The 16,734-nt window shown below is 32.9% G+C and overlaps 1 protein-coding gene across 1 annotated transcript in view; it reads right to left on the bottom strand.

The window, feature by feature from the left end:
• Nucleotides 1–5,052: 5,052 nt before the first annotated feature.
• Nucleotides 5,053–16,734, bottom strand: part of LOC115452486 (thyrotropin-releasing hormone receptor) — an 87,891-nt gene continuing 76,209 nt past the window's right edge. Inside the window, exon 3 of the mRNA XM_037440166.1 lies at nt 5,053–8,974. Within this exon, the coding sequence (XP_037296063.1) occupies nt 7,987–8,974 (988 nt within the window). The 3' untranslated portion in view covers nt 5,053–7,986. The remainder of the gene's footprint in view (nt 8,975–16,734) is intronic.

The raw sequence follows: 16,734 nt of genomic DNA, 5'->3' as shown, positions 1-16,734 counted from the left end.
CGCTGGTCATGATGAGACATGAGATGTTAAGTCTCAAATTGTCCAGCAACAACATTGACTACAATGTCCTGTAAAGGGACCGTTCAAGTATTAAATGAAAGGAAATTTAGAATTTTTAATCCCCCTTGTCAGCAAAAGTAAGCAATGGTCTTACCCCCTTCTGCCATGCTTACGTTAGGGTAGATAAAGTTTACAAAATCAGTTTCAATTTCTTTCTTATTATTTATTTAAAAAATAATTATAAAATTAAATAAATATTGCTGACTGTTACTGTTCAGACCTCCCGTCCTTCGTGACATTGAAAATAATCATAGACCTTCCTGTTTAGCACTTACTTTAATACTTGGACGTCCCTAAATCGGAACACAATGGGCCTTGCACATTACTAGTTACGGGTAACAATATCTGTATTTCGGTAGTATGTATCTACTCAAGCTAACTGGCACGCGAGATACCTGCCTTGTAAAGTGGTATTGTAAAAATGTTTATCCTCATTGTATGCCGCCAAAACCAAACCCAAATCTTGTTCACATGACTTTATTATGGTCAACATTATATTTTTACTGTTATTGTGAAGTAACTTGCCTCATTAAGACTTGCATTTAATTGTATTTTGATACGAAGCTGAACATAAAGAACGTTCGGCAAAAATATTTTTTTAAAATATGTATTTTTATGGCTCAATTTTACGAGTTGAAGATAAGATTTCGTAATTGAAAGCGATATGTAAAAGCGGCGAAGAAATAGTATGTTAACAAGTTTTTAAAGTACAATATTAATTTCGTGGTTGAAAAAGGAATGCCGGTGGCCACAGATTATAAAATATTCTGCACTGTCGTCGAGTGTTTGATCCTTTGTCGATTATTGTGTTAGTTACTTTATTATAAGTGTAAAACCTTGTACTTCTTCGTCATAAATAAGAACTAATAATAATGATAAATTCCTTTAGATATTATAGAGTATACAGACGGGGTTAGCAGCGAGCGGCGATAGGTTAGTTGGGTGTGGAACGGACTGCCAAGACAAATGTCCGCAGGATCAAAACCATGGGCACACACCTCTGACTTTTCTAAAATTATGTATGTATTGTTTGTGAATTATCGCTTGCTTTAACGGTGAAGGAAAATATCTTGAGGAAACCTGCACATCTGAGAAGATCTCTATAGGAATTTCGAAGGTGTGTGAAGTCTACCAATCCGCATTAGGCTAGCATTGTGGAAGGCCTAATCCCTCTCAATAGTAGAGGAGGTCCGTGTCCAGCAGTGGGACAGTATAGTATAATAAAGGGCTGATATAGTATAGATGGGATAATGTGTGGTTTCTGACTTTTATTTTTTTGATACAATACCCAAATTAACGTGGCTCTATCTAGCAATATAGCAACCTTTTTGGCCATTATAATATATATATATATATATATATATATATATATATATATATATATATATTTGTATATTGTATATAATATTGATTTGTAGTTATATCATAGAATTTTGTATATCAGTATTCATATTGATCACTGGCTTTATAAATATCACAAGGTGTCCTAAGATTCAAGGTCGCATTTTACCACATCATTTTTATTCTATGTATTATGTGAGTCGGTGCAATAAAACTAAAATGAATAATTTGTAAACATACATTTATTCCAATTTTGCACATATGAAGGCAGTACGAGAATACATTTTCGTTTACTTTTCTTACACATACATATTTTATATTCCAATATGAAATCATCTATGCTGCGATTTATTGAGAAAATTAAATCAAATTAAGTACCCTTTTGGCTCATGTTAAACTACATTATATAATATATCTAAGGCAGCATAGATAATATATTCTAATTTGTTCTCTAACACACATACAAAGTTTACAAAATGAAAAAATACTCGTTAGTTTGACTAACAATTTTCTGTACCATGTGCAGTCGGCCACGAAAGTAGCTGAACAATGTCAAAACTTCAAAACGCTTCTACCAATATATTATTAATGAACTTCCATCTAAATATTTTTTTCATGATCTAAAATAAATTCAATCCTTTAAAGTTTATTTTACTAAAGAAAAAACGATTGTCCATAAGAACACAAAAGGTAAAAAGCGATTGAAAATTTTGTATTTGTTCAACTACTTTTGTGGCTGACTGTACATATTGTGACTAAGTCATCAATGAAATAATTAGCTTAGGTGATAAATGCTTAAATATGCTGAAAAGATTGTATTTTGACTTTGTCCAAAATTAATACAAGTTTCAGTAAAATACGAGGTGTGAATACACCAGAGTTTTAATAAACTCTCAAGAAATAATAAGAAGCGATTTATGATGGAAACTTCTTCAAATAATTATATTTTTCTAACAGGGGCAGCAAATATGTGTCCCAGTATAAAAGTAATTAATTAAGGGCAGGAACCCGCTGGATGCAATCCGCTTTTAACAGGTTGGTCTGTCACCAAGAATTCCGGTTTTAGTTTTCTGATTCTTTAATCACTCTGAATTTTAGTGTGAATTTGGTGTGTGCGTGGGGTTTGTATGACTGTAAATGTGAAATTACCGCTGTGACTCAATGGCTGTGACGAATTCTAGAGTAGTAGTATAGGAATAAGGGCGTGCAAAATTAAAAGTATATTTAGTAATATTTATTCTGTTCAGAAGTCATTTTTTTTTAAATTTACATATACGGTTAGAGTAACTCATTATAGTGTTATTTTCAAGAAATTAAGTATGTGGTTTCTTAGTAACGCAATATCAAAATGACCCAGTTTAATATCTATTCATTCATCGACATAATATAGACAAAGATACAGCTTTATGCCTTTGCAACGAAATATACGAGAATCCGAAGAAACTATTTGCTTCCACAGTAGTCAATATTACGGGCCACTATATTGGATCTTTTTCAAACAGACAACAAAAGCCGTAGCTTTAATGTTGCCATTGTAGTATTGGAACTATTTAAATGCCTATTTGATATCGTAAAGAACAAGCCAGGCGTCGATGGCGGGAACAACATCCAATATATACATTTCGCATAAGTTGGTAAAATTGTGTGTGAAATCTCGTCCCATTTTGAATTTGATGGATTATCTCTGTATAGTTACAGTTTGCCTCGGTGGCGTAGTTGTACTGCATGCGCGGTACGGCAGCGCTCTGAGATTCTGGGTTCGAATCCCGTGTCGGGGAAAATTATATTTGGGTTTTTCTGCTTAGTATCACCGCGGAGTCTCGAACTTGACGTGGCGATAGGCTCGCCCCCTGTAATCATGGGACGAAACAAACTTGGCAAAAAGTGGGTGCCCTGGTTGCGCCTCTGCATACCCCTTCGGGGGTAAATGCGTAATGTGTGTGTGTGTGTGTGTTTCTCTCTTTATGAGTGTTAATATCTACTGGGAAAAGGTATTTGAGTGTGTTTAGATTCGAGAGCTGGGGTCATCTAAGGCGGACCCCGGTCCGCATGCGGACAGCGTAGTATTTTAGTTTTAAGAAATCGACCTATAATTTAATTATTTTTCCGCCGCTTTGTTTTTCCTGCTAACAATTGGACATCGGACGAACGTGGCACGTGCGATCTTCAGCCACCATACCTAAAGATGTAAAGCCAGGCAGAGGAAGGAGGCGGGGTTTTGATCCCGTATAAACCGCAATAGTCATGTTATTTGGAAAAAACTGACCACAAATGGAAGTAATTGTCGGCCTTTGTTCCAGAGTCTCGACAAATTTGTATTAACGCGCGGCTAACGTGAACGGGCAATTTATATCATAATATAATTATTAGATATCGTAAGTAAAACACAAAACCATATATTATATTATAATTAGATATATATGATTTTTCTCTACTTACGTACTTACAAATGTGTGTTAGTGTCAGTCATAACTGAATTGTTAACAAATACTTGTTCAGATATCAGGAGTTCCGCGTTATTTTTATACATACATAACATCACGCATTTTATCCCCGAAGGGGGTATGCAGAGGCGCAACTAGGGCACCCACTTTTCGCCAAGTATGTTCCGTCCCATGATGTGATAGGGGGCGAGCCTATCGCCATATCGGGCACAAATTCCAGACTCCAGGCTGATACTGAGCAGAAAAACCCAAATATCACTTTGCCCGACCCGGGATTCGAACCCAGGACCTCAGAGCGCTATTGTACCGGACATGCAATACAACTACGCCACCGAGGCAGTCATGGCGTTATTTTTATACTCAGTCAGATATCTAGTAATGTGGCGGAATGTCAGGCGATAAAATGAGCATATTTAACCATTTACACCGGTGTATTAAATACATGTTTCATTTACAATATCCGTTCTTATACTTTCTATATTTTCGTCACATTTGTTCATTTCCTCGGTCCATTTTCGTTATTTCTAGAGGTTTAATTCACGTATAAATTAACGACATTTACCCGTCGAATATAGAATTTGAGAACAAAATGTCCTCTGTAAAATAAATAAAATTAAAATAGCCTAAAACTACTTGTGTATCGTAACTACTGTATATTGAAGGCGATTTCTGGAATTGATACATTTTATATATAATTTGATATCCTACATGAAAAAATTCTATTCAGTAGAATTGTTTTTGGTGGTTGGGTACTTGTATCAGTCTAGATAGAAACCACCGTACACAAGGTGTATTACTCGCCACTGAGCCGACCGCCGATCTCGCTGGCATCAGTCTCTATGTGCGGTTTCGCTAGCGCCATTTCAATATATTTTCCATTGCTAGACGAGACATAATCTCTCGTCAGTCAACACTCTTTCTCGACCTCAATCTGATTCAATGGGTCACTTTATCCGACCTTAATAAAAAAATGTGACATGCACGTACTGGCATATTTCAGAGATATCACTTTTGCATTGAAACCACACTGTAACTTTATTACTATTAAAATAAATAACAAAAAATATTTAATAAACAGACTGGCTACACTAAAAACAATACTTAATTATTATTATTTTATTCTGTCGAAATACGTCGTATTTGCAAAAATAATAATATTTTATGATCGCATAAATTATTCAATAATTGTGTGACAAATCGCCGGAAATATTTATTAAGTACATACTTACTTAATTTCTACATATTTATTAACACATTCATACATTTTCGTAAATATATTTTTTATATTCTTTAATACAGGGTGCGTACGAAACGAAAGAGCGCGAGCGAACGCGAACGAATGATTTTCAACGCTCGGGTCCGCATGCTCGCAACTGAGACACCTTCTGTGAATCGTTTTTACATACTAATTCGCGTTCGTTCATTAGCGTTCGTTCGCGCTCGTTCACTTAGTCTATACCCGGCATTCTTATACTATTTTTGGAGTATACGAATTGTGTTTTGTTGATAGTACTTGATTCTGGCAGTGTATAGTTAGCTTTTTTATTTGGTTAGCGGAAGTTAAATAGAATGAATTTATGTGTAAACAATTGTATAGTTATAAATTAAAATCAAGATATTATACCTTACACGAACAACTTAAAAATAAAAATTATTTATATCGGTTCAGGCCTCAAACATTATACTATCCTTACAAAGGGACATAAAATTTTAACCAAGAATATCTTTCCTTTTTGAATTATAAAAATTGTTTTTATTTTCATCCAATAAAAAGCAAGTACATCGTTATTAGGCACAATCGTTTTGCTCATTTTGCCAATGTTCACTTTGGTTTCATTTAAACTCAGCTGCAAATAATGGACAAGGCTTTTACAGTAAACGTCCACATTTTTAGCCGACGCGATACTCTAAAAATACCGTACCCTTTCACAAAAATGTTAGTTTTAAACCCCACCCGTCTACCAAACGTGCTTCCGACAAATAAAGTGAATTAGAATTCTGTGCTACGTAAATATATCTCTCTATATCTGTTAACAAAAGTTATGACTGCTCATGAAGAAAGTAAACGATTATGTTAAAAAGATGTTTTATTCCGAAATATCTTAATAGATACTATAATTTACTAAAAACTAATAAACTTCTTTGTTCTTCATTTACGTCAATTTTATTGTGGAATTAATGTTAAACGTAAAAGACTTGATAACTACGCTGAACTAGGATGTAAAGTAAAAGTTCTTTTGTCTATAAAAAGATATTTTCCAAGAACATTTCATATACTCCAAAATTAACTTATACTAAATTGTCTCAGCTTGGTCTGTACATTGATCTAATATAAACTTAGCAGTTAAGATTTCGATTGTTGTTCAAATCAAATGTTATTGTCATTCTCTTAAACTATGATAAAATATTAGAAATATATTGGAACACGCTGTGATGTTTTGACGTAAATGCGTTCTTTCAAAGGAATGTAAGTAAATGTATAGTTTGTAGTTCATACCAATTCATGCTCGTAATCGTAGTGGCTAGTGCGACTTTATTGTAGGTAGAAAAATAGTGTGAGTACCGACTATATACCGACTGTATACTGAAGTGACGTGTGTTCGAATTTCAAATGGCGGAATTTTCCGTGACATGACTGTTCGAATTTCAAATAGGAGAATGTGGATGGAATGAAATCTTAAATCCTATTTCACAAATCCATGTTAAGCTAACAATTCGTTGTTGTAAATATTATAATCTAAGCTGCTTTTACTTAGCTGATGTACGTAGTCACCTAATATTGAGTACCCGAAATTAAATGACGCGGGTAGTAAGAACTAAACACCCATTATTATTTGTCATACAATGTCAATAAAAGAACCAATTATGTATGTTATTCAAATAAAGGATAGACAAGTCTAATTGAAAACAGTCTGTCCCGTAGAGGACTTGTATTGTAGCTGGCGATCAACTCACGCGATGTAGGCTATGTTAACAAGAATTACGTCATAGTTCGGTGCAATCTATGTTGGCTAGGATTTGCCTGTACCAGATATGTATCGTGTTGTAAATTTATACGTTGGCAGAACAGCAAGTCTTGCTTTACTGTAAATTATGTGAATAAGATTCAAAAATGTTTCTCTTAATATTTTCTCATCAAAACATCACAGTATTTAAACGTTGGTCTATTTTCACATAAAGGTTTTATCGAAAACTAGAAATGTATAAAATGTGTACTACAAAAAATAAATGCATTCAGAAACGTGATAATATATTAAAATAGATATTGGGATGGAACTTCTAAAGAAAATGTTTTATAAGATAGCAAGTACATAATAGTTAATATTATTTTAATACCAAAATGCATGAAAAGATTGATGAAGGTGGAGGAAGCGAAAGAAGTATGCCAGAATCGTGTAAGGTGGCAATCCATAGCCTACCCCTACCCCTATGGGATTGAGACGCGATACTATGTATGTATTATTACCAATATTGAGTAAGTATATTAATAAAAAAGATAATTTTAAATTGAATAGTCTCTGCCAATCGTGCTGTGTGGTTCATGTCTTTAACCGTGATTGATAGAGCGTAGTATATTTTCATGCATATTCATTTCTATCTAATTACGAAATCAATTAATAGTCTCTTAAGCTTCTAAAACTGTTTCAAGATATTTTATTCGAATTTACTAAAAATGCTCCAAATATCTGATATTTTATAATTTAAAGTTATTATTAGATCAGACGGGGTAAAAGCCGTTATCAGTTATTAAGTAAATGTAGCCGGCCCACTGCCACTCGAGCTATCCAATTTGAACCGTGACGACAGTGTTTGCCTATCCAATCAGACTAATCCACTTTACCACCGAAATTAAATATTTGGAATATTATTTATCTGTCTGCAATACCTTCGATGTGACCTTAATTATGTATATTTTGGTCTTAGTATGACGGAGTAATTTTGCAAAAATCTGATCTTACAAACGAACTAACTGAAATTGATGTTTAGTTTAATGTAACCCAAAATTAAAAGAGGTTACTATCAATCGCTTTCCATTTAACAAAAACCATGGCCCCGAAACATGACATTATAGGCAATAATCATTAATATCAGATTTTTTCGTAATTTAATCTTCAGAAGTTCCACTCCAATTGTTCTGAAATCAAACAAAACTCTCCTTAGCATTATAGTTACATATGTATATATTATTTTTATATTCAGCATCTTGCGGGATGCACATGAACCTATTTCCGCCTTCATTATTTACATCTAAAGTTATTGAATAAACGCTATTCGTCTTTTTGTCTAAATTTAATATATGTATTTGTTTATTGTGTTCCGTATACTCTGACGCTTCGTCCACTGCTTCAATGCTTTCGTTCAAAGCAGCTATTACTTTCATACTATTTCTACGTGTGTTCTCTACGTTAACAATCTCTCCGATCTTAAGACTCTGTTTCCTTTCTGTGTCTTGTAACCTTTCTTTATTCAATATTATCTTCTGAGACGATGTACGGTTACTGTACCTTCTCCAGAAGGAATCGGACGTGTTCTGACTACTGGAGAATCCTGTTGACGTCGTTGTATTAAATGTGTCTCGTCTTTGCATTGTCTCCCTCAAATTCCTACTGTACCTCATTAACTTATTGATCTTCAACAACTTCACGAAGCCCTCGCGGAATTTAGACGACATCAAGTTGTACAATATAGGATTAATAGCCGAATTTAAATATAGCATAACTCTACAAAAATATAACAGAATGTAATAACCATCTATACCTAATGACATTATTGTCTCTGGTGGGAATATTATGATCCATAGTGTCAATGCTTTAAAAGGTAGGAGGCATATGAAGAACGATAGTACAACGGTCCCTAACATGAGAATGACTTGTTTTCTGTATCGGACGACGTTGCCGGAGCCAGAGTTCTTGTTGTTTTGGGCTATGATGGCTGGATTCTCCATGAGGTTCTTGGCTATGACGCTGTAGAGAACGAGCAGAACTCCAAGGGGCACGATGAAGAAGACAGCGATGGTAAGAATGAAGAACAGGGCAGACCAGAAGGTGTCGGCTTGGGTGAGGCACACAGGAACTTCGGTGCCATCTGAATACTTTTCATAGGTGAATTTTGCCACTCCCAGGATCGGACTGTGGAGAAAAAATATAGTTAGTACTTAGGTTGTTTACGCGAATTTTTTTGTTTAACTTATTGCTAAGTTCGGTTACTGAATATAGAAACGCTTCTGTTGGCTTTCACCCCTGTCTAATTGAATTACTGTTAGTTTAATAAATCAATTAGTATCAAAGGTTACTAAGGCGATAGCTTTCTAAACTTTTAACTAATAATCCAGCGATGGAATTAAATGTCGTGCTATATACATATTTTATAGTGGTATTTTAGGAAGTTTTAGCGAACCAAACTATTAAAACTTTTGATTAATTTTGATGATCTATTTTAACTTTTCGTATCAAAGGAAGACGGATTTTTTTTTTTATTATTTGCCATTTTGGATATTTAAAAATACACATATTATTATGACCAATTATTATAGCTAGTGTATACTAAATAAATTTTAATAATATTAACTCGTCTGTACTTTTACGTTAGTACAAAGCTGACTACAACCGTGACGCTTTATTATCAGGTGGCCGCAAGCTCGGCTGTCTTCAAAGTCAATAATAAAATACTATATATTCTGTGGTTTTGTTTTCAATGGCCTATAAAATGAAGCCTGTAAGTATTCTAGATTTTGCTTGTAAAAATTATCACTTCTTAGTTCCTACCACCTTTCGATATTTTGATTATTATAAATATGTAGTTTCTGTATCGTAATTATTCGCCACCTTCTTGCGGCCTGAAAAAGCTAAAATCCAAACCGATCATTCGATTTGTTGATTCCTAGCGAAAAGAACAATACAGATACAAATATCCGTGCGATTCCCTAAAAGAATAATTTGGGAACAATTGTAGGTCCTGGGGGATTTGGATATTTATTGGCAATAATGCGGGAGCTATATGGAAAAATATTACCGAGTTCTGGACTACGGACGCCCACGAATCGACGGATATGTACCTTTCTTACTCTATGTCGTGATGTAGTTATTGTATTTATAAGTGTTCTGAAAAAATCTTTGTTTTTGGAATCAGATCAGTACTCTTAGATACCTTTAAAAAATATCCTTTTAACTTAGATAATAATATAGATACTGACTGTCTTTGTGACGCAGCGGACGTTTGGTAGTCTATGAAACAAAATAATACTTTTTCTGTAAAGGCTAAATCAAATGTTTGCGTAGTTCGCAAATATATATTTCGGGCTTTACTATGTGTGGTATAGTTTTAATTATATATCATAGATAGTATTCGACTTTTCATCAAATCGGTCATTCATTTAAGAAAATTATTTCAACAACAACCTTTTTAATTTTTGATGCGTAACAACTATGACCGCTCACAAGATCAAATCATGCTACTGCATAATATAATTATCATTTTTAGCCGATATATACACAGTCACAACATTTATTCCCAAGGAGGAGAGCAGAGGTGCAATTGGTACACCTACTTTCCGCCGTGTGTATTCCATCCCGTGATGTGATACGGACCGAGCTTAACGCCATATCGAGCACAAATCTATACTCAGAACTGATACTGAGTAAAAAATCGAATAATAATTTGCCTGTCCCGAGGATCAAACCCAAGACCTCAGCACTGCAGTCGTACCGTAATACAACTACGTAACCGAGGAAGTCCTATATATTTGTAGCAAAAAGCACCTAAATACGTACCAAGTAACCCTTAATTAATCCCAATAACTTGTATTTTTACGAGACGGTCGTATTTTTGTAATAATGTATGCAATAATTTTATTATTCAAGTTGATACCCATCGGAATTTATAGCCCCTCCTATTAGGGGTAACGACGGTTTTACGATTATCTTTTATTCGTGTTAGTCGAGTGGTTTTGTTCGATAAACCAGCGATATAAGAAACGAAATCGTTCCTTGTCGAAGTATTAAATCTGTTCTTTAGTACCTCGAAGATCTATAAACCTGATGGCAAGTTAAGTAGGCCAGTCTAGTGTAGGATTACCAGAGTTATTTTCGTTTAACAGGTGTTAGGCAACAACATAATGTGTAAATGGAAAGTGCGGTTACAGACTTAAATTTTACAGTTTCACTGAGTCTTCGTGTTCACTGTGGCTTGGTGCCATTTGTAGCGATTCTCGGAAATATAAGGTATATTAACTCGTAGCAACTCTACCAGTATTGCAATCCCATATTTTTGCACTATTGAACAGATTTTAAAATTTTCCCACAAGTTTACTACCATTTTTACAATTTGAAAGTGTTGTATCTTGTCGTTAAAGTTCCACAGCACTGAATATGTCGCAATATCGGTTTCCGTACACTTTACCAGTAAATTGATTCGATAAAATTATGGATTTATGACTGCGATCACAGTTTACGACGCATGTTGTCGTTCTTCCTTGCTAACAATGTTTATGCATGTGGGTATTCGAGTATGGATATCTTCGTATATTGCTTTTTCAGTGATACCGGATCTAAAGGATTTCCTCCATATTTGAGCGTTTTTGTAATTTGGTAGATGAAATATTTCGATTGAAAATTGGACAAAAAATATTTAATATCGTTACAATTTTGAACAAATAAAATAAAATTAACAGTTCACATAGCAAAATCGATTAAAAAAATTTAGAGATTTTAAAAAATGGGTTTAACACTTTTCTAAAGGTTTCTTTCTCGAATTGCATTTTTTGTGAGTTACTCAATTACATTAGAGAGTATTACAAAGCAGCCATCTGGCATCAGTGCTCTTATTCATCACTGTTCGAGACACAAACTATTTCTTAAAGACTTTAAATTATGATGAATTGGGACAAGAGTATTATAGTAATGACGCTTTCAAAATTAAAAACCAAATAACCCACAGAAAATGTATTTTTATTAAGATGAGTCATGTACTTAATGGTCTGAATTTATAGTTTCCCGTGCCCGCGTCTTCGCCTGAGAGGAAATCAGTGTGTCACCAAGTTTTTCCCGCGTAAATCCCGACCCACGAGATTTTTTACAATCACGCGACCTCTTCACTAGTAATCTTTATATTTTAGTTAATTTACATAAAACCGTAATGTACTATTAACCTAAACCTTCCTCCTTCCTTCTAAGAATTGACTCTCTTTTAGTACAACGCGACGGTACAAAATCCGTTCAGGGGCCTTATTCTCTATCCCGCACGTTATTTTGACAGTGCGTAACAAGCACGTAACACAAAGCATCATGTTTAGGACTGTAGAAATTTGGCCCACAGAATACCATTCCACGCACATTTCTCGAAGATAACATGACACGGCCGCGTTACGCGTTTACACTATCATACAGAATAAGGGCCCAGTAGATTTTAAGAAAATCGATCACATACATACAGACAACTTTTGGGGAGTTTGTTTTATAATATGTATAGATTTTTATATAAAAATCACATTCACATAAACACATACTAAAACACAAAGGTTGCGACGAACAATCAAAAAGGTTTTGATTATTAAATTACTTTAATAAATTCTTCCTAGAATTAACATCCCTCTATCGCAATTATAATAACAGCTTAATACAAACATATATAAATATATCTTCGTAGTATAACATAGTACATTTTTATTCATGTAAAGCTACATAAATACAATTTTATTTAATTATTCTAATAACTCAATGACTAAGAATACGATTATTATATTCTGAATATATTTTTACTAAATCACTATTATGGAGCGGCATAAAGTTTAGTTAACACTACATTCACTAAAAGGTGAGCGTCCTATGCTAGTTAGTGCCAATGATAAAAAAAAAACAAAATCTTATTGATAATAAAATAATTATTGTGTTATCCTCAGATATCGAACAATTTTACAGAACACAACATCACGCATTTATCCCCGAAGGGGTATGCAGAGGCGCAACCAAGGCACCCACTTTTTGCCAAGTGTTTTCAGTCCCATGATGTGATAGGGGGCGAGCCTATCGCCATATCGGGCAGACAACTTTAAATTTATATTATTATTATAAATAATAATTATAAAAAGAAAATTGGTTGATTATAAGTGAGAACGGTTATGTACTTACCTACCCAATACCCATATCCGCTTATACAGGATAGTTTTAGTGTTGTTAGATATTGTCATGTTACTTAACAGGGAAGTAAGCAGTCTGGTATAAAAATAGTCCCATCTATAGTGATGGTGCTCAATACGAACCAATATGTCACCACTAAACATAGATTTAATTAATCGCCAATCTTTAAGTTGTAAAACGCATGACATTTCAAAAAAGTTTTGCGTGTCCAAATTCCAAGTTTAACTTTAATGTTTGATGATAAAACAATTCATTTTGGATTCTTATTAAATCTATTATGAATTGCCCGCTCTTCTAAATTTAGATATAATAAATCCAGTTGTCAATCCGTTAGGAAACAAATTAAAAGTTGGAACGAGGAAACCGTACGGAAAGCTGACACTTAATGGCAAAAGTTTTTTTCTTTTAAATCTTCGGTTGAATTTGAAATTTGATTTGGTGATATTAGAATACTAGAAATCTTTCGTAATTGAAATTGAAGTTTAATTTAGGCACACTTGTTGATTAGCATGCTTTAAAAACCTCTTGGGATTTTATTCATTACATGGTTTGTGGATTTTCCCTTATACTGCTTAATTATAAAGCGTTTCCTTTGCTAGCAACTTCTTCTCGACCTTGATAGCCCCTTGAGACACCGGAGACTGTTTTAAGCTCATTAAAAATGGCTCCGATATTTTAATTTAGAATTTTTATTACCTACAATATTAATTAATTTTCAAGTAGCGTAGTGCAAGACTTACGCAAATTCAGAAAGATTAACACTGAAGCTAAAGTCAATATTAAAATTCCAGAATCGATAATCAAATTTTGAGAATTTTATTAGTAACAAATAGTTAAGGAATGCCAGTACTATATCGAGCGGGTTGGGGGATAAAAAAAGAATTTAGAAGAAATGGAACTAACAGGTAATGTTTTAAAGTTTCATAAAAGGACAAGAATCAATGGAACCATAGACATATTTGAATATTATATAGAAAGTAGAAACGCTCACCTTCTAGTAGATTTATAATATTGGCTAAGTTTTAACCAATAGATTTAGAACAATGTTATGGAATATACATAATAACAAATCAAACTATATACATTTATATCAAATCTATTTATATACATAGTATATTTGGCCGTACAGCCAATAATTTTATATGAATTAATATATTTATTCTTCTACAATTTGTATATAAACCTCTATATTTTTATATTCCGTATTTCACTGGGGAATCTCACTAATTATTACTAATGTGCTAAAACATACTTTTAATGGAGTTAATTGCGAATAACTGCAAGCCTCTACAATCTGGCTACGTTAACTACACTAAAAATATTTTCATCATAAAATAATGCTTTGCAGAATATATATTCCTGTATTCCACATTTTCTCTACTTATTCTTAACACTTTAATAGTAATTTACATTTGTCGCAGTATACGTATGCTGGTTGTAACAATAAACAAAACATATTATCGTCGGGGATAGTGCAATATCGGGTAACCAACACTGGCAAATGACGTGTAAGACAAAAAGTCAAATCGAGATTAATACACAAAAATTCAAAGTAGTCACCGACACTTTTGCCTTTTTAATCGTGGTAGGATATATTTTATATCCGACCTGATAGTGACCACCGTACACAAGATGTTAAAACCTGCCATAATAGCCCCCGTAAGTGTGTCGCGTTCTGGGATCAGCCTGTGTATATTCGGTTCTAACAGGCCGACATAATTGTATCGACGTTCTCTTGAACCTCACTCCACTTACCATAAAAGCAGTGGGATCACTTTGCCGTCCCCATTATAAAAAAACTCTTTCCTGAAAATCATTTTTTTTTCACTTACGCGGTATTTACTTTTAGTAGTTAAACAATAAAACTTGCTCTGTCCCCGACGATACCACCCATTAAATTTAATACGCATTCGTAGTATATAGCATTCATTTAGATGTTATTAGTGTTACATGTATGTAATACCTAAATGTTAACCAATCCACAACTTTAGACCTTTCAATTACACAATATAATCTAGATTGTTCCTCTTTTTACATTGTACACATTCTTTTAGAACTAACCTACTGTATAACTTTCAACAATGGCACAAATTAAATTTATTAAAATTAAGAAAATTTGCAGAAAAACTTATATAACAATAATAATTAATTTTAGCAATATGTTTTTGAGTAATACTACACTATAAATCGGCCTCTCAGAATAAAAATAATTTTAAAAGTAACGCATAGTACTACAAAACATTTTCGAGCAGAAATGTTCATAAGTAATTAATATAATTTCCAAAATAAATATAAACACTTAAATGTAATTAATTATTGTTATGAAAGTTTTACTGCCATACATTTTACATGACAATATACAATACGTTTAATGGACTTAATAATAACTCATAGCGACAATAATATAATGAAATATAATGATGTCTTTAATAGTTGCTACAATTAAGATTTTTCGAAAATTTTACAATTTATTGTAACGGACAATAAAAAAAAAACACGTAACAAAAATTGGAATTAAATTAAATTTTGAAAATTCACTGTGTATTAATGTTTAATATAACGCAAATGACACCATTCGAATACGTAGCACAATTAAATGTTCTATCTACAGTGATAAGTCTAATATTAAAACTGTGTCTATAATATTACCGTCAATCTTCAATCAATTTAAATTAGAACATTTTAGCCCCGAATATCAATATAATTGAGATCATGTAAATGTTTTAACAATAATATTTTTTGTGATATCGTGGACAATAGACAAAACTTAAAATGTAATCGTGTCCACTACCGTCTATTTGTTTTAAATCTTGTTTTCAGATTCAGCTTGAGGTATCTACATTAAATTAATATGGAATTTCTACTAAATTCCGTAGCCTCATATTAATGTCTTGATACATTATTCGCTATTAATAGCGTAATACCGAATGACAAACTCTAGTGCTTCTTTGGATGCAATATTTTCAACTTAAATGCATACAAATAAATAATGCACAGTACAATTTTTTGTATATTGTAATTCAATTATTATTTAAACTTTCAATTAATTAAATTTATTTACATTTTGTATTTTGTTTAATACCAAAAACATATTTTTATTTTATTAAGATTTTATATGTTATGTGATATTTAAGTAACAGTGCCAGCTTTTTTAATTTATTTTTGTAAAGTAAGTTATTAGTTATTCCATAAATAGTTACAATGTTACTTTTCTACATCATCATTAATTGAAGGAGCGACATATTATTAATTAATTATTAAAAAAACAAACCTAATTTCTTAAAAGTAATGTATGAAAGGTTTCGAGAAGATTTAGAGGTCCCGCAGGCAACATAACATAACTTTATACTTAATTATACCTATACCTTCATAATATTAGTAGTAAGTAAATGTGCATTGGCCTGTCTAGATCGAAACATTCTTAAAACATCTTTGGCACTCATATTTTACGACCGCAATTGATAAGTAAATCTAAAAATACTTTAATATTTAAAACGGGCATTGATCACGTCATATTGAACAGTTTTAACATGTCCCGACCTGTATCAGCTGCAATATTACATTATGTATTAAGTTATACAAAGTTATCATTAATGTAGTTAAGTTACAGCAACATTCAAACATTATTTTACATTAACTTAATTTACTTTATCAATGTTCCAAATCCGATTGAAGATAACAATAGACTCTTATTTTTCAGGTCAACGTTGAACATAAATCAATTCTCTACCTTTTTCTACCAGCCACATTAAATC

This window comes from Manduca sexta, chromosome 18, assembly GCF_014839805.1.
Source record: "Manduca sexta isolate Smith_Timp_Sample1 chromosome 18, JHU_Msex_v1.0, whole genome shotgun sequence".
Classification (NCBI taxonomy): domain Eukaryota; kingdom Metazoa; phylum Arthropoda; class Insecta; order Lepidoptera; family Sphingidae; genus Manduca; species Manduca sexta.
The sequence above is the reverse complement of the archived record's forward strand: the minus strand, read 5'-3'. Positions and strand labels throughout refer to the sequence as shown.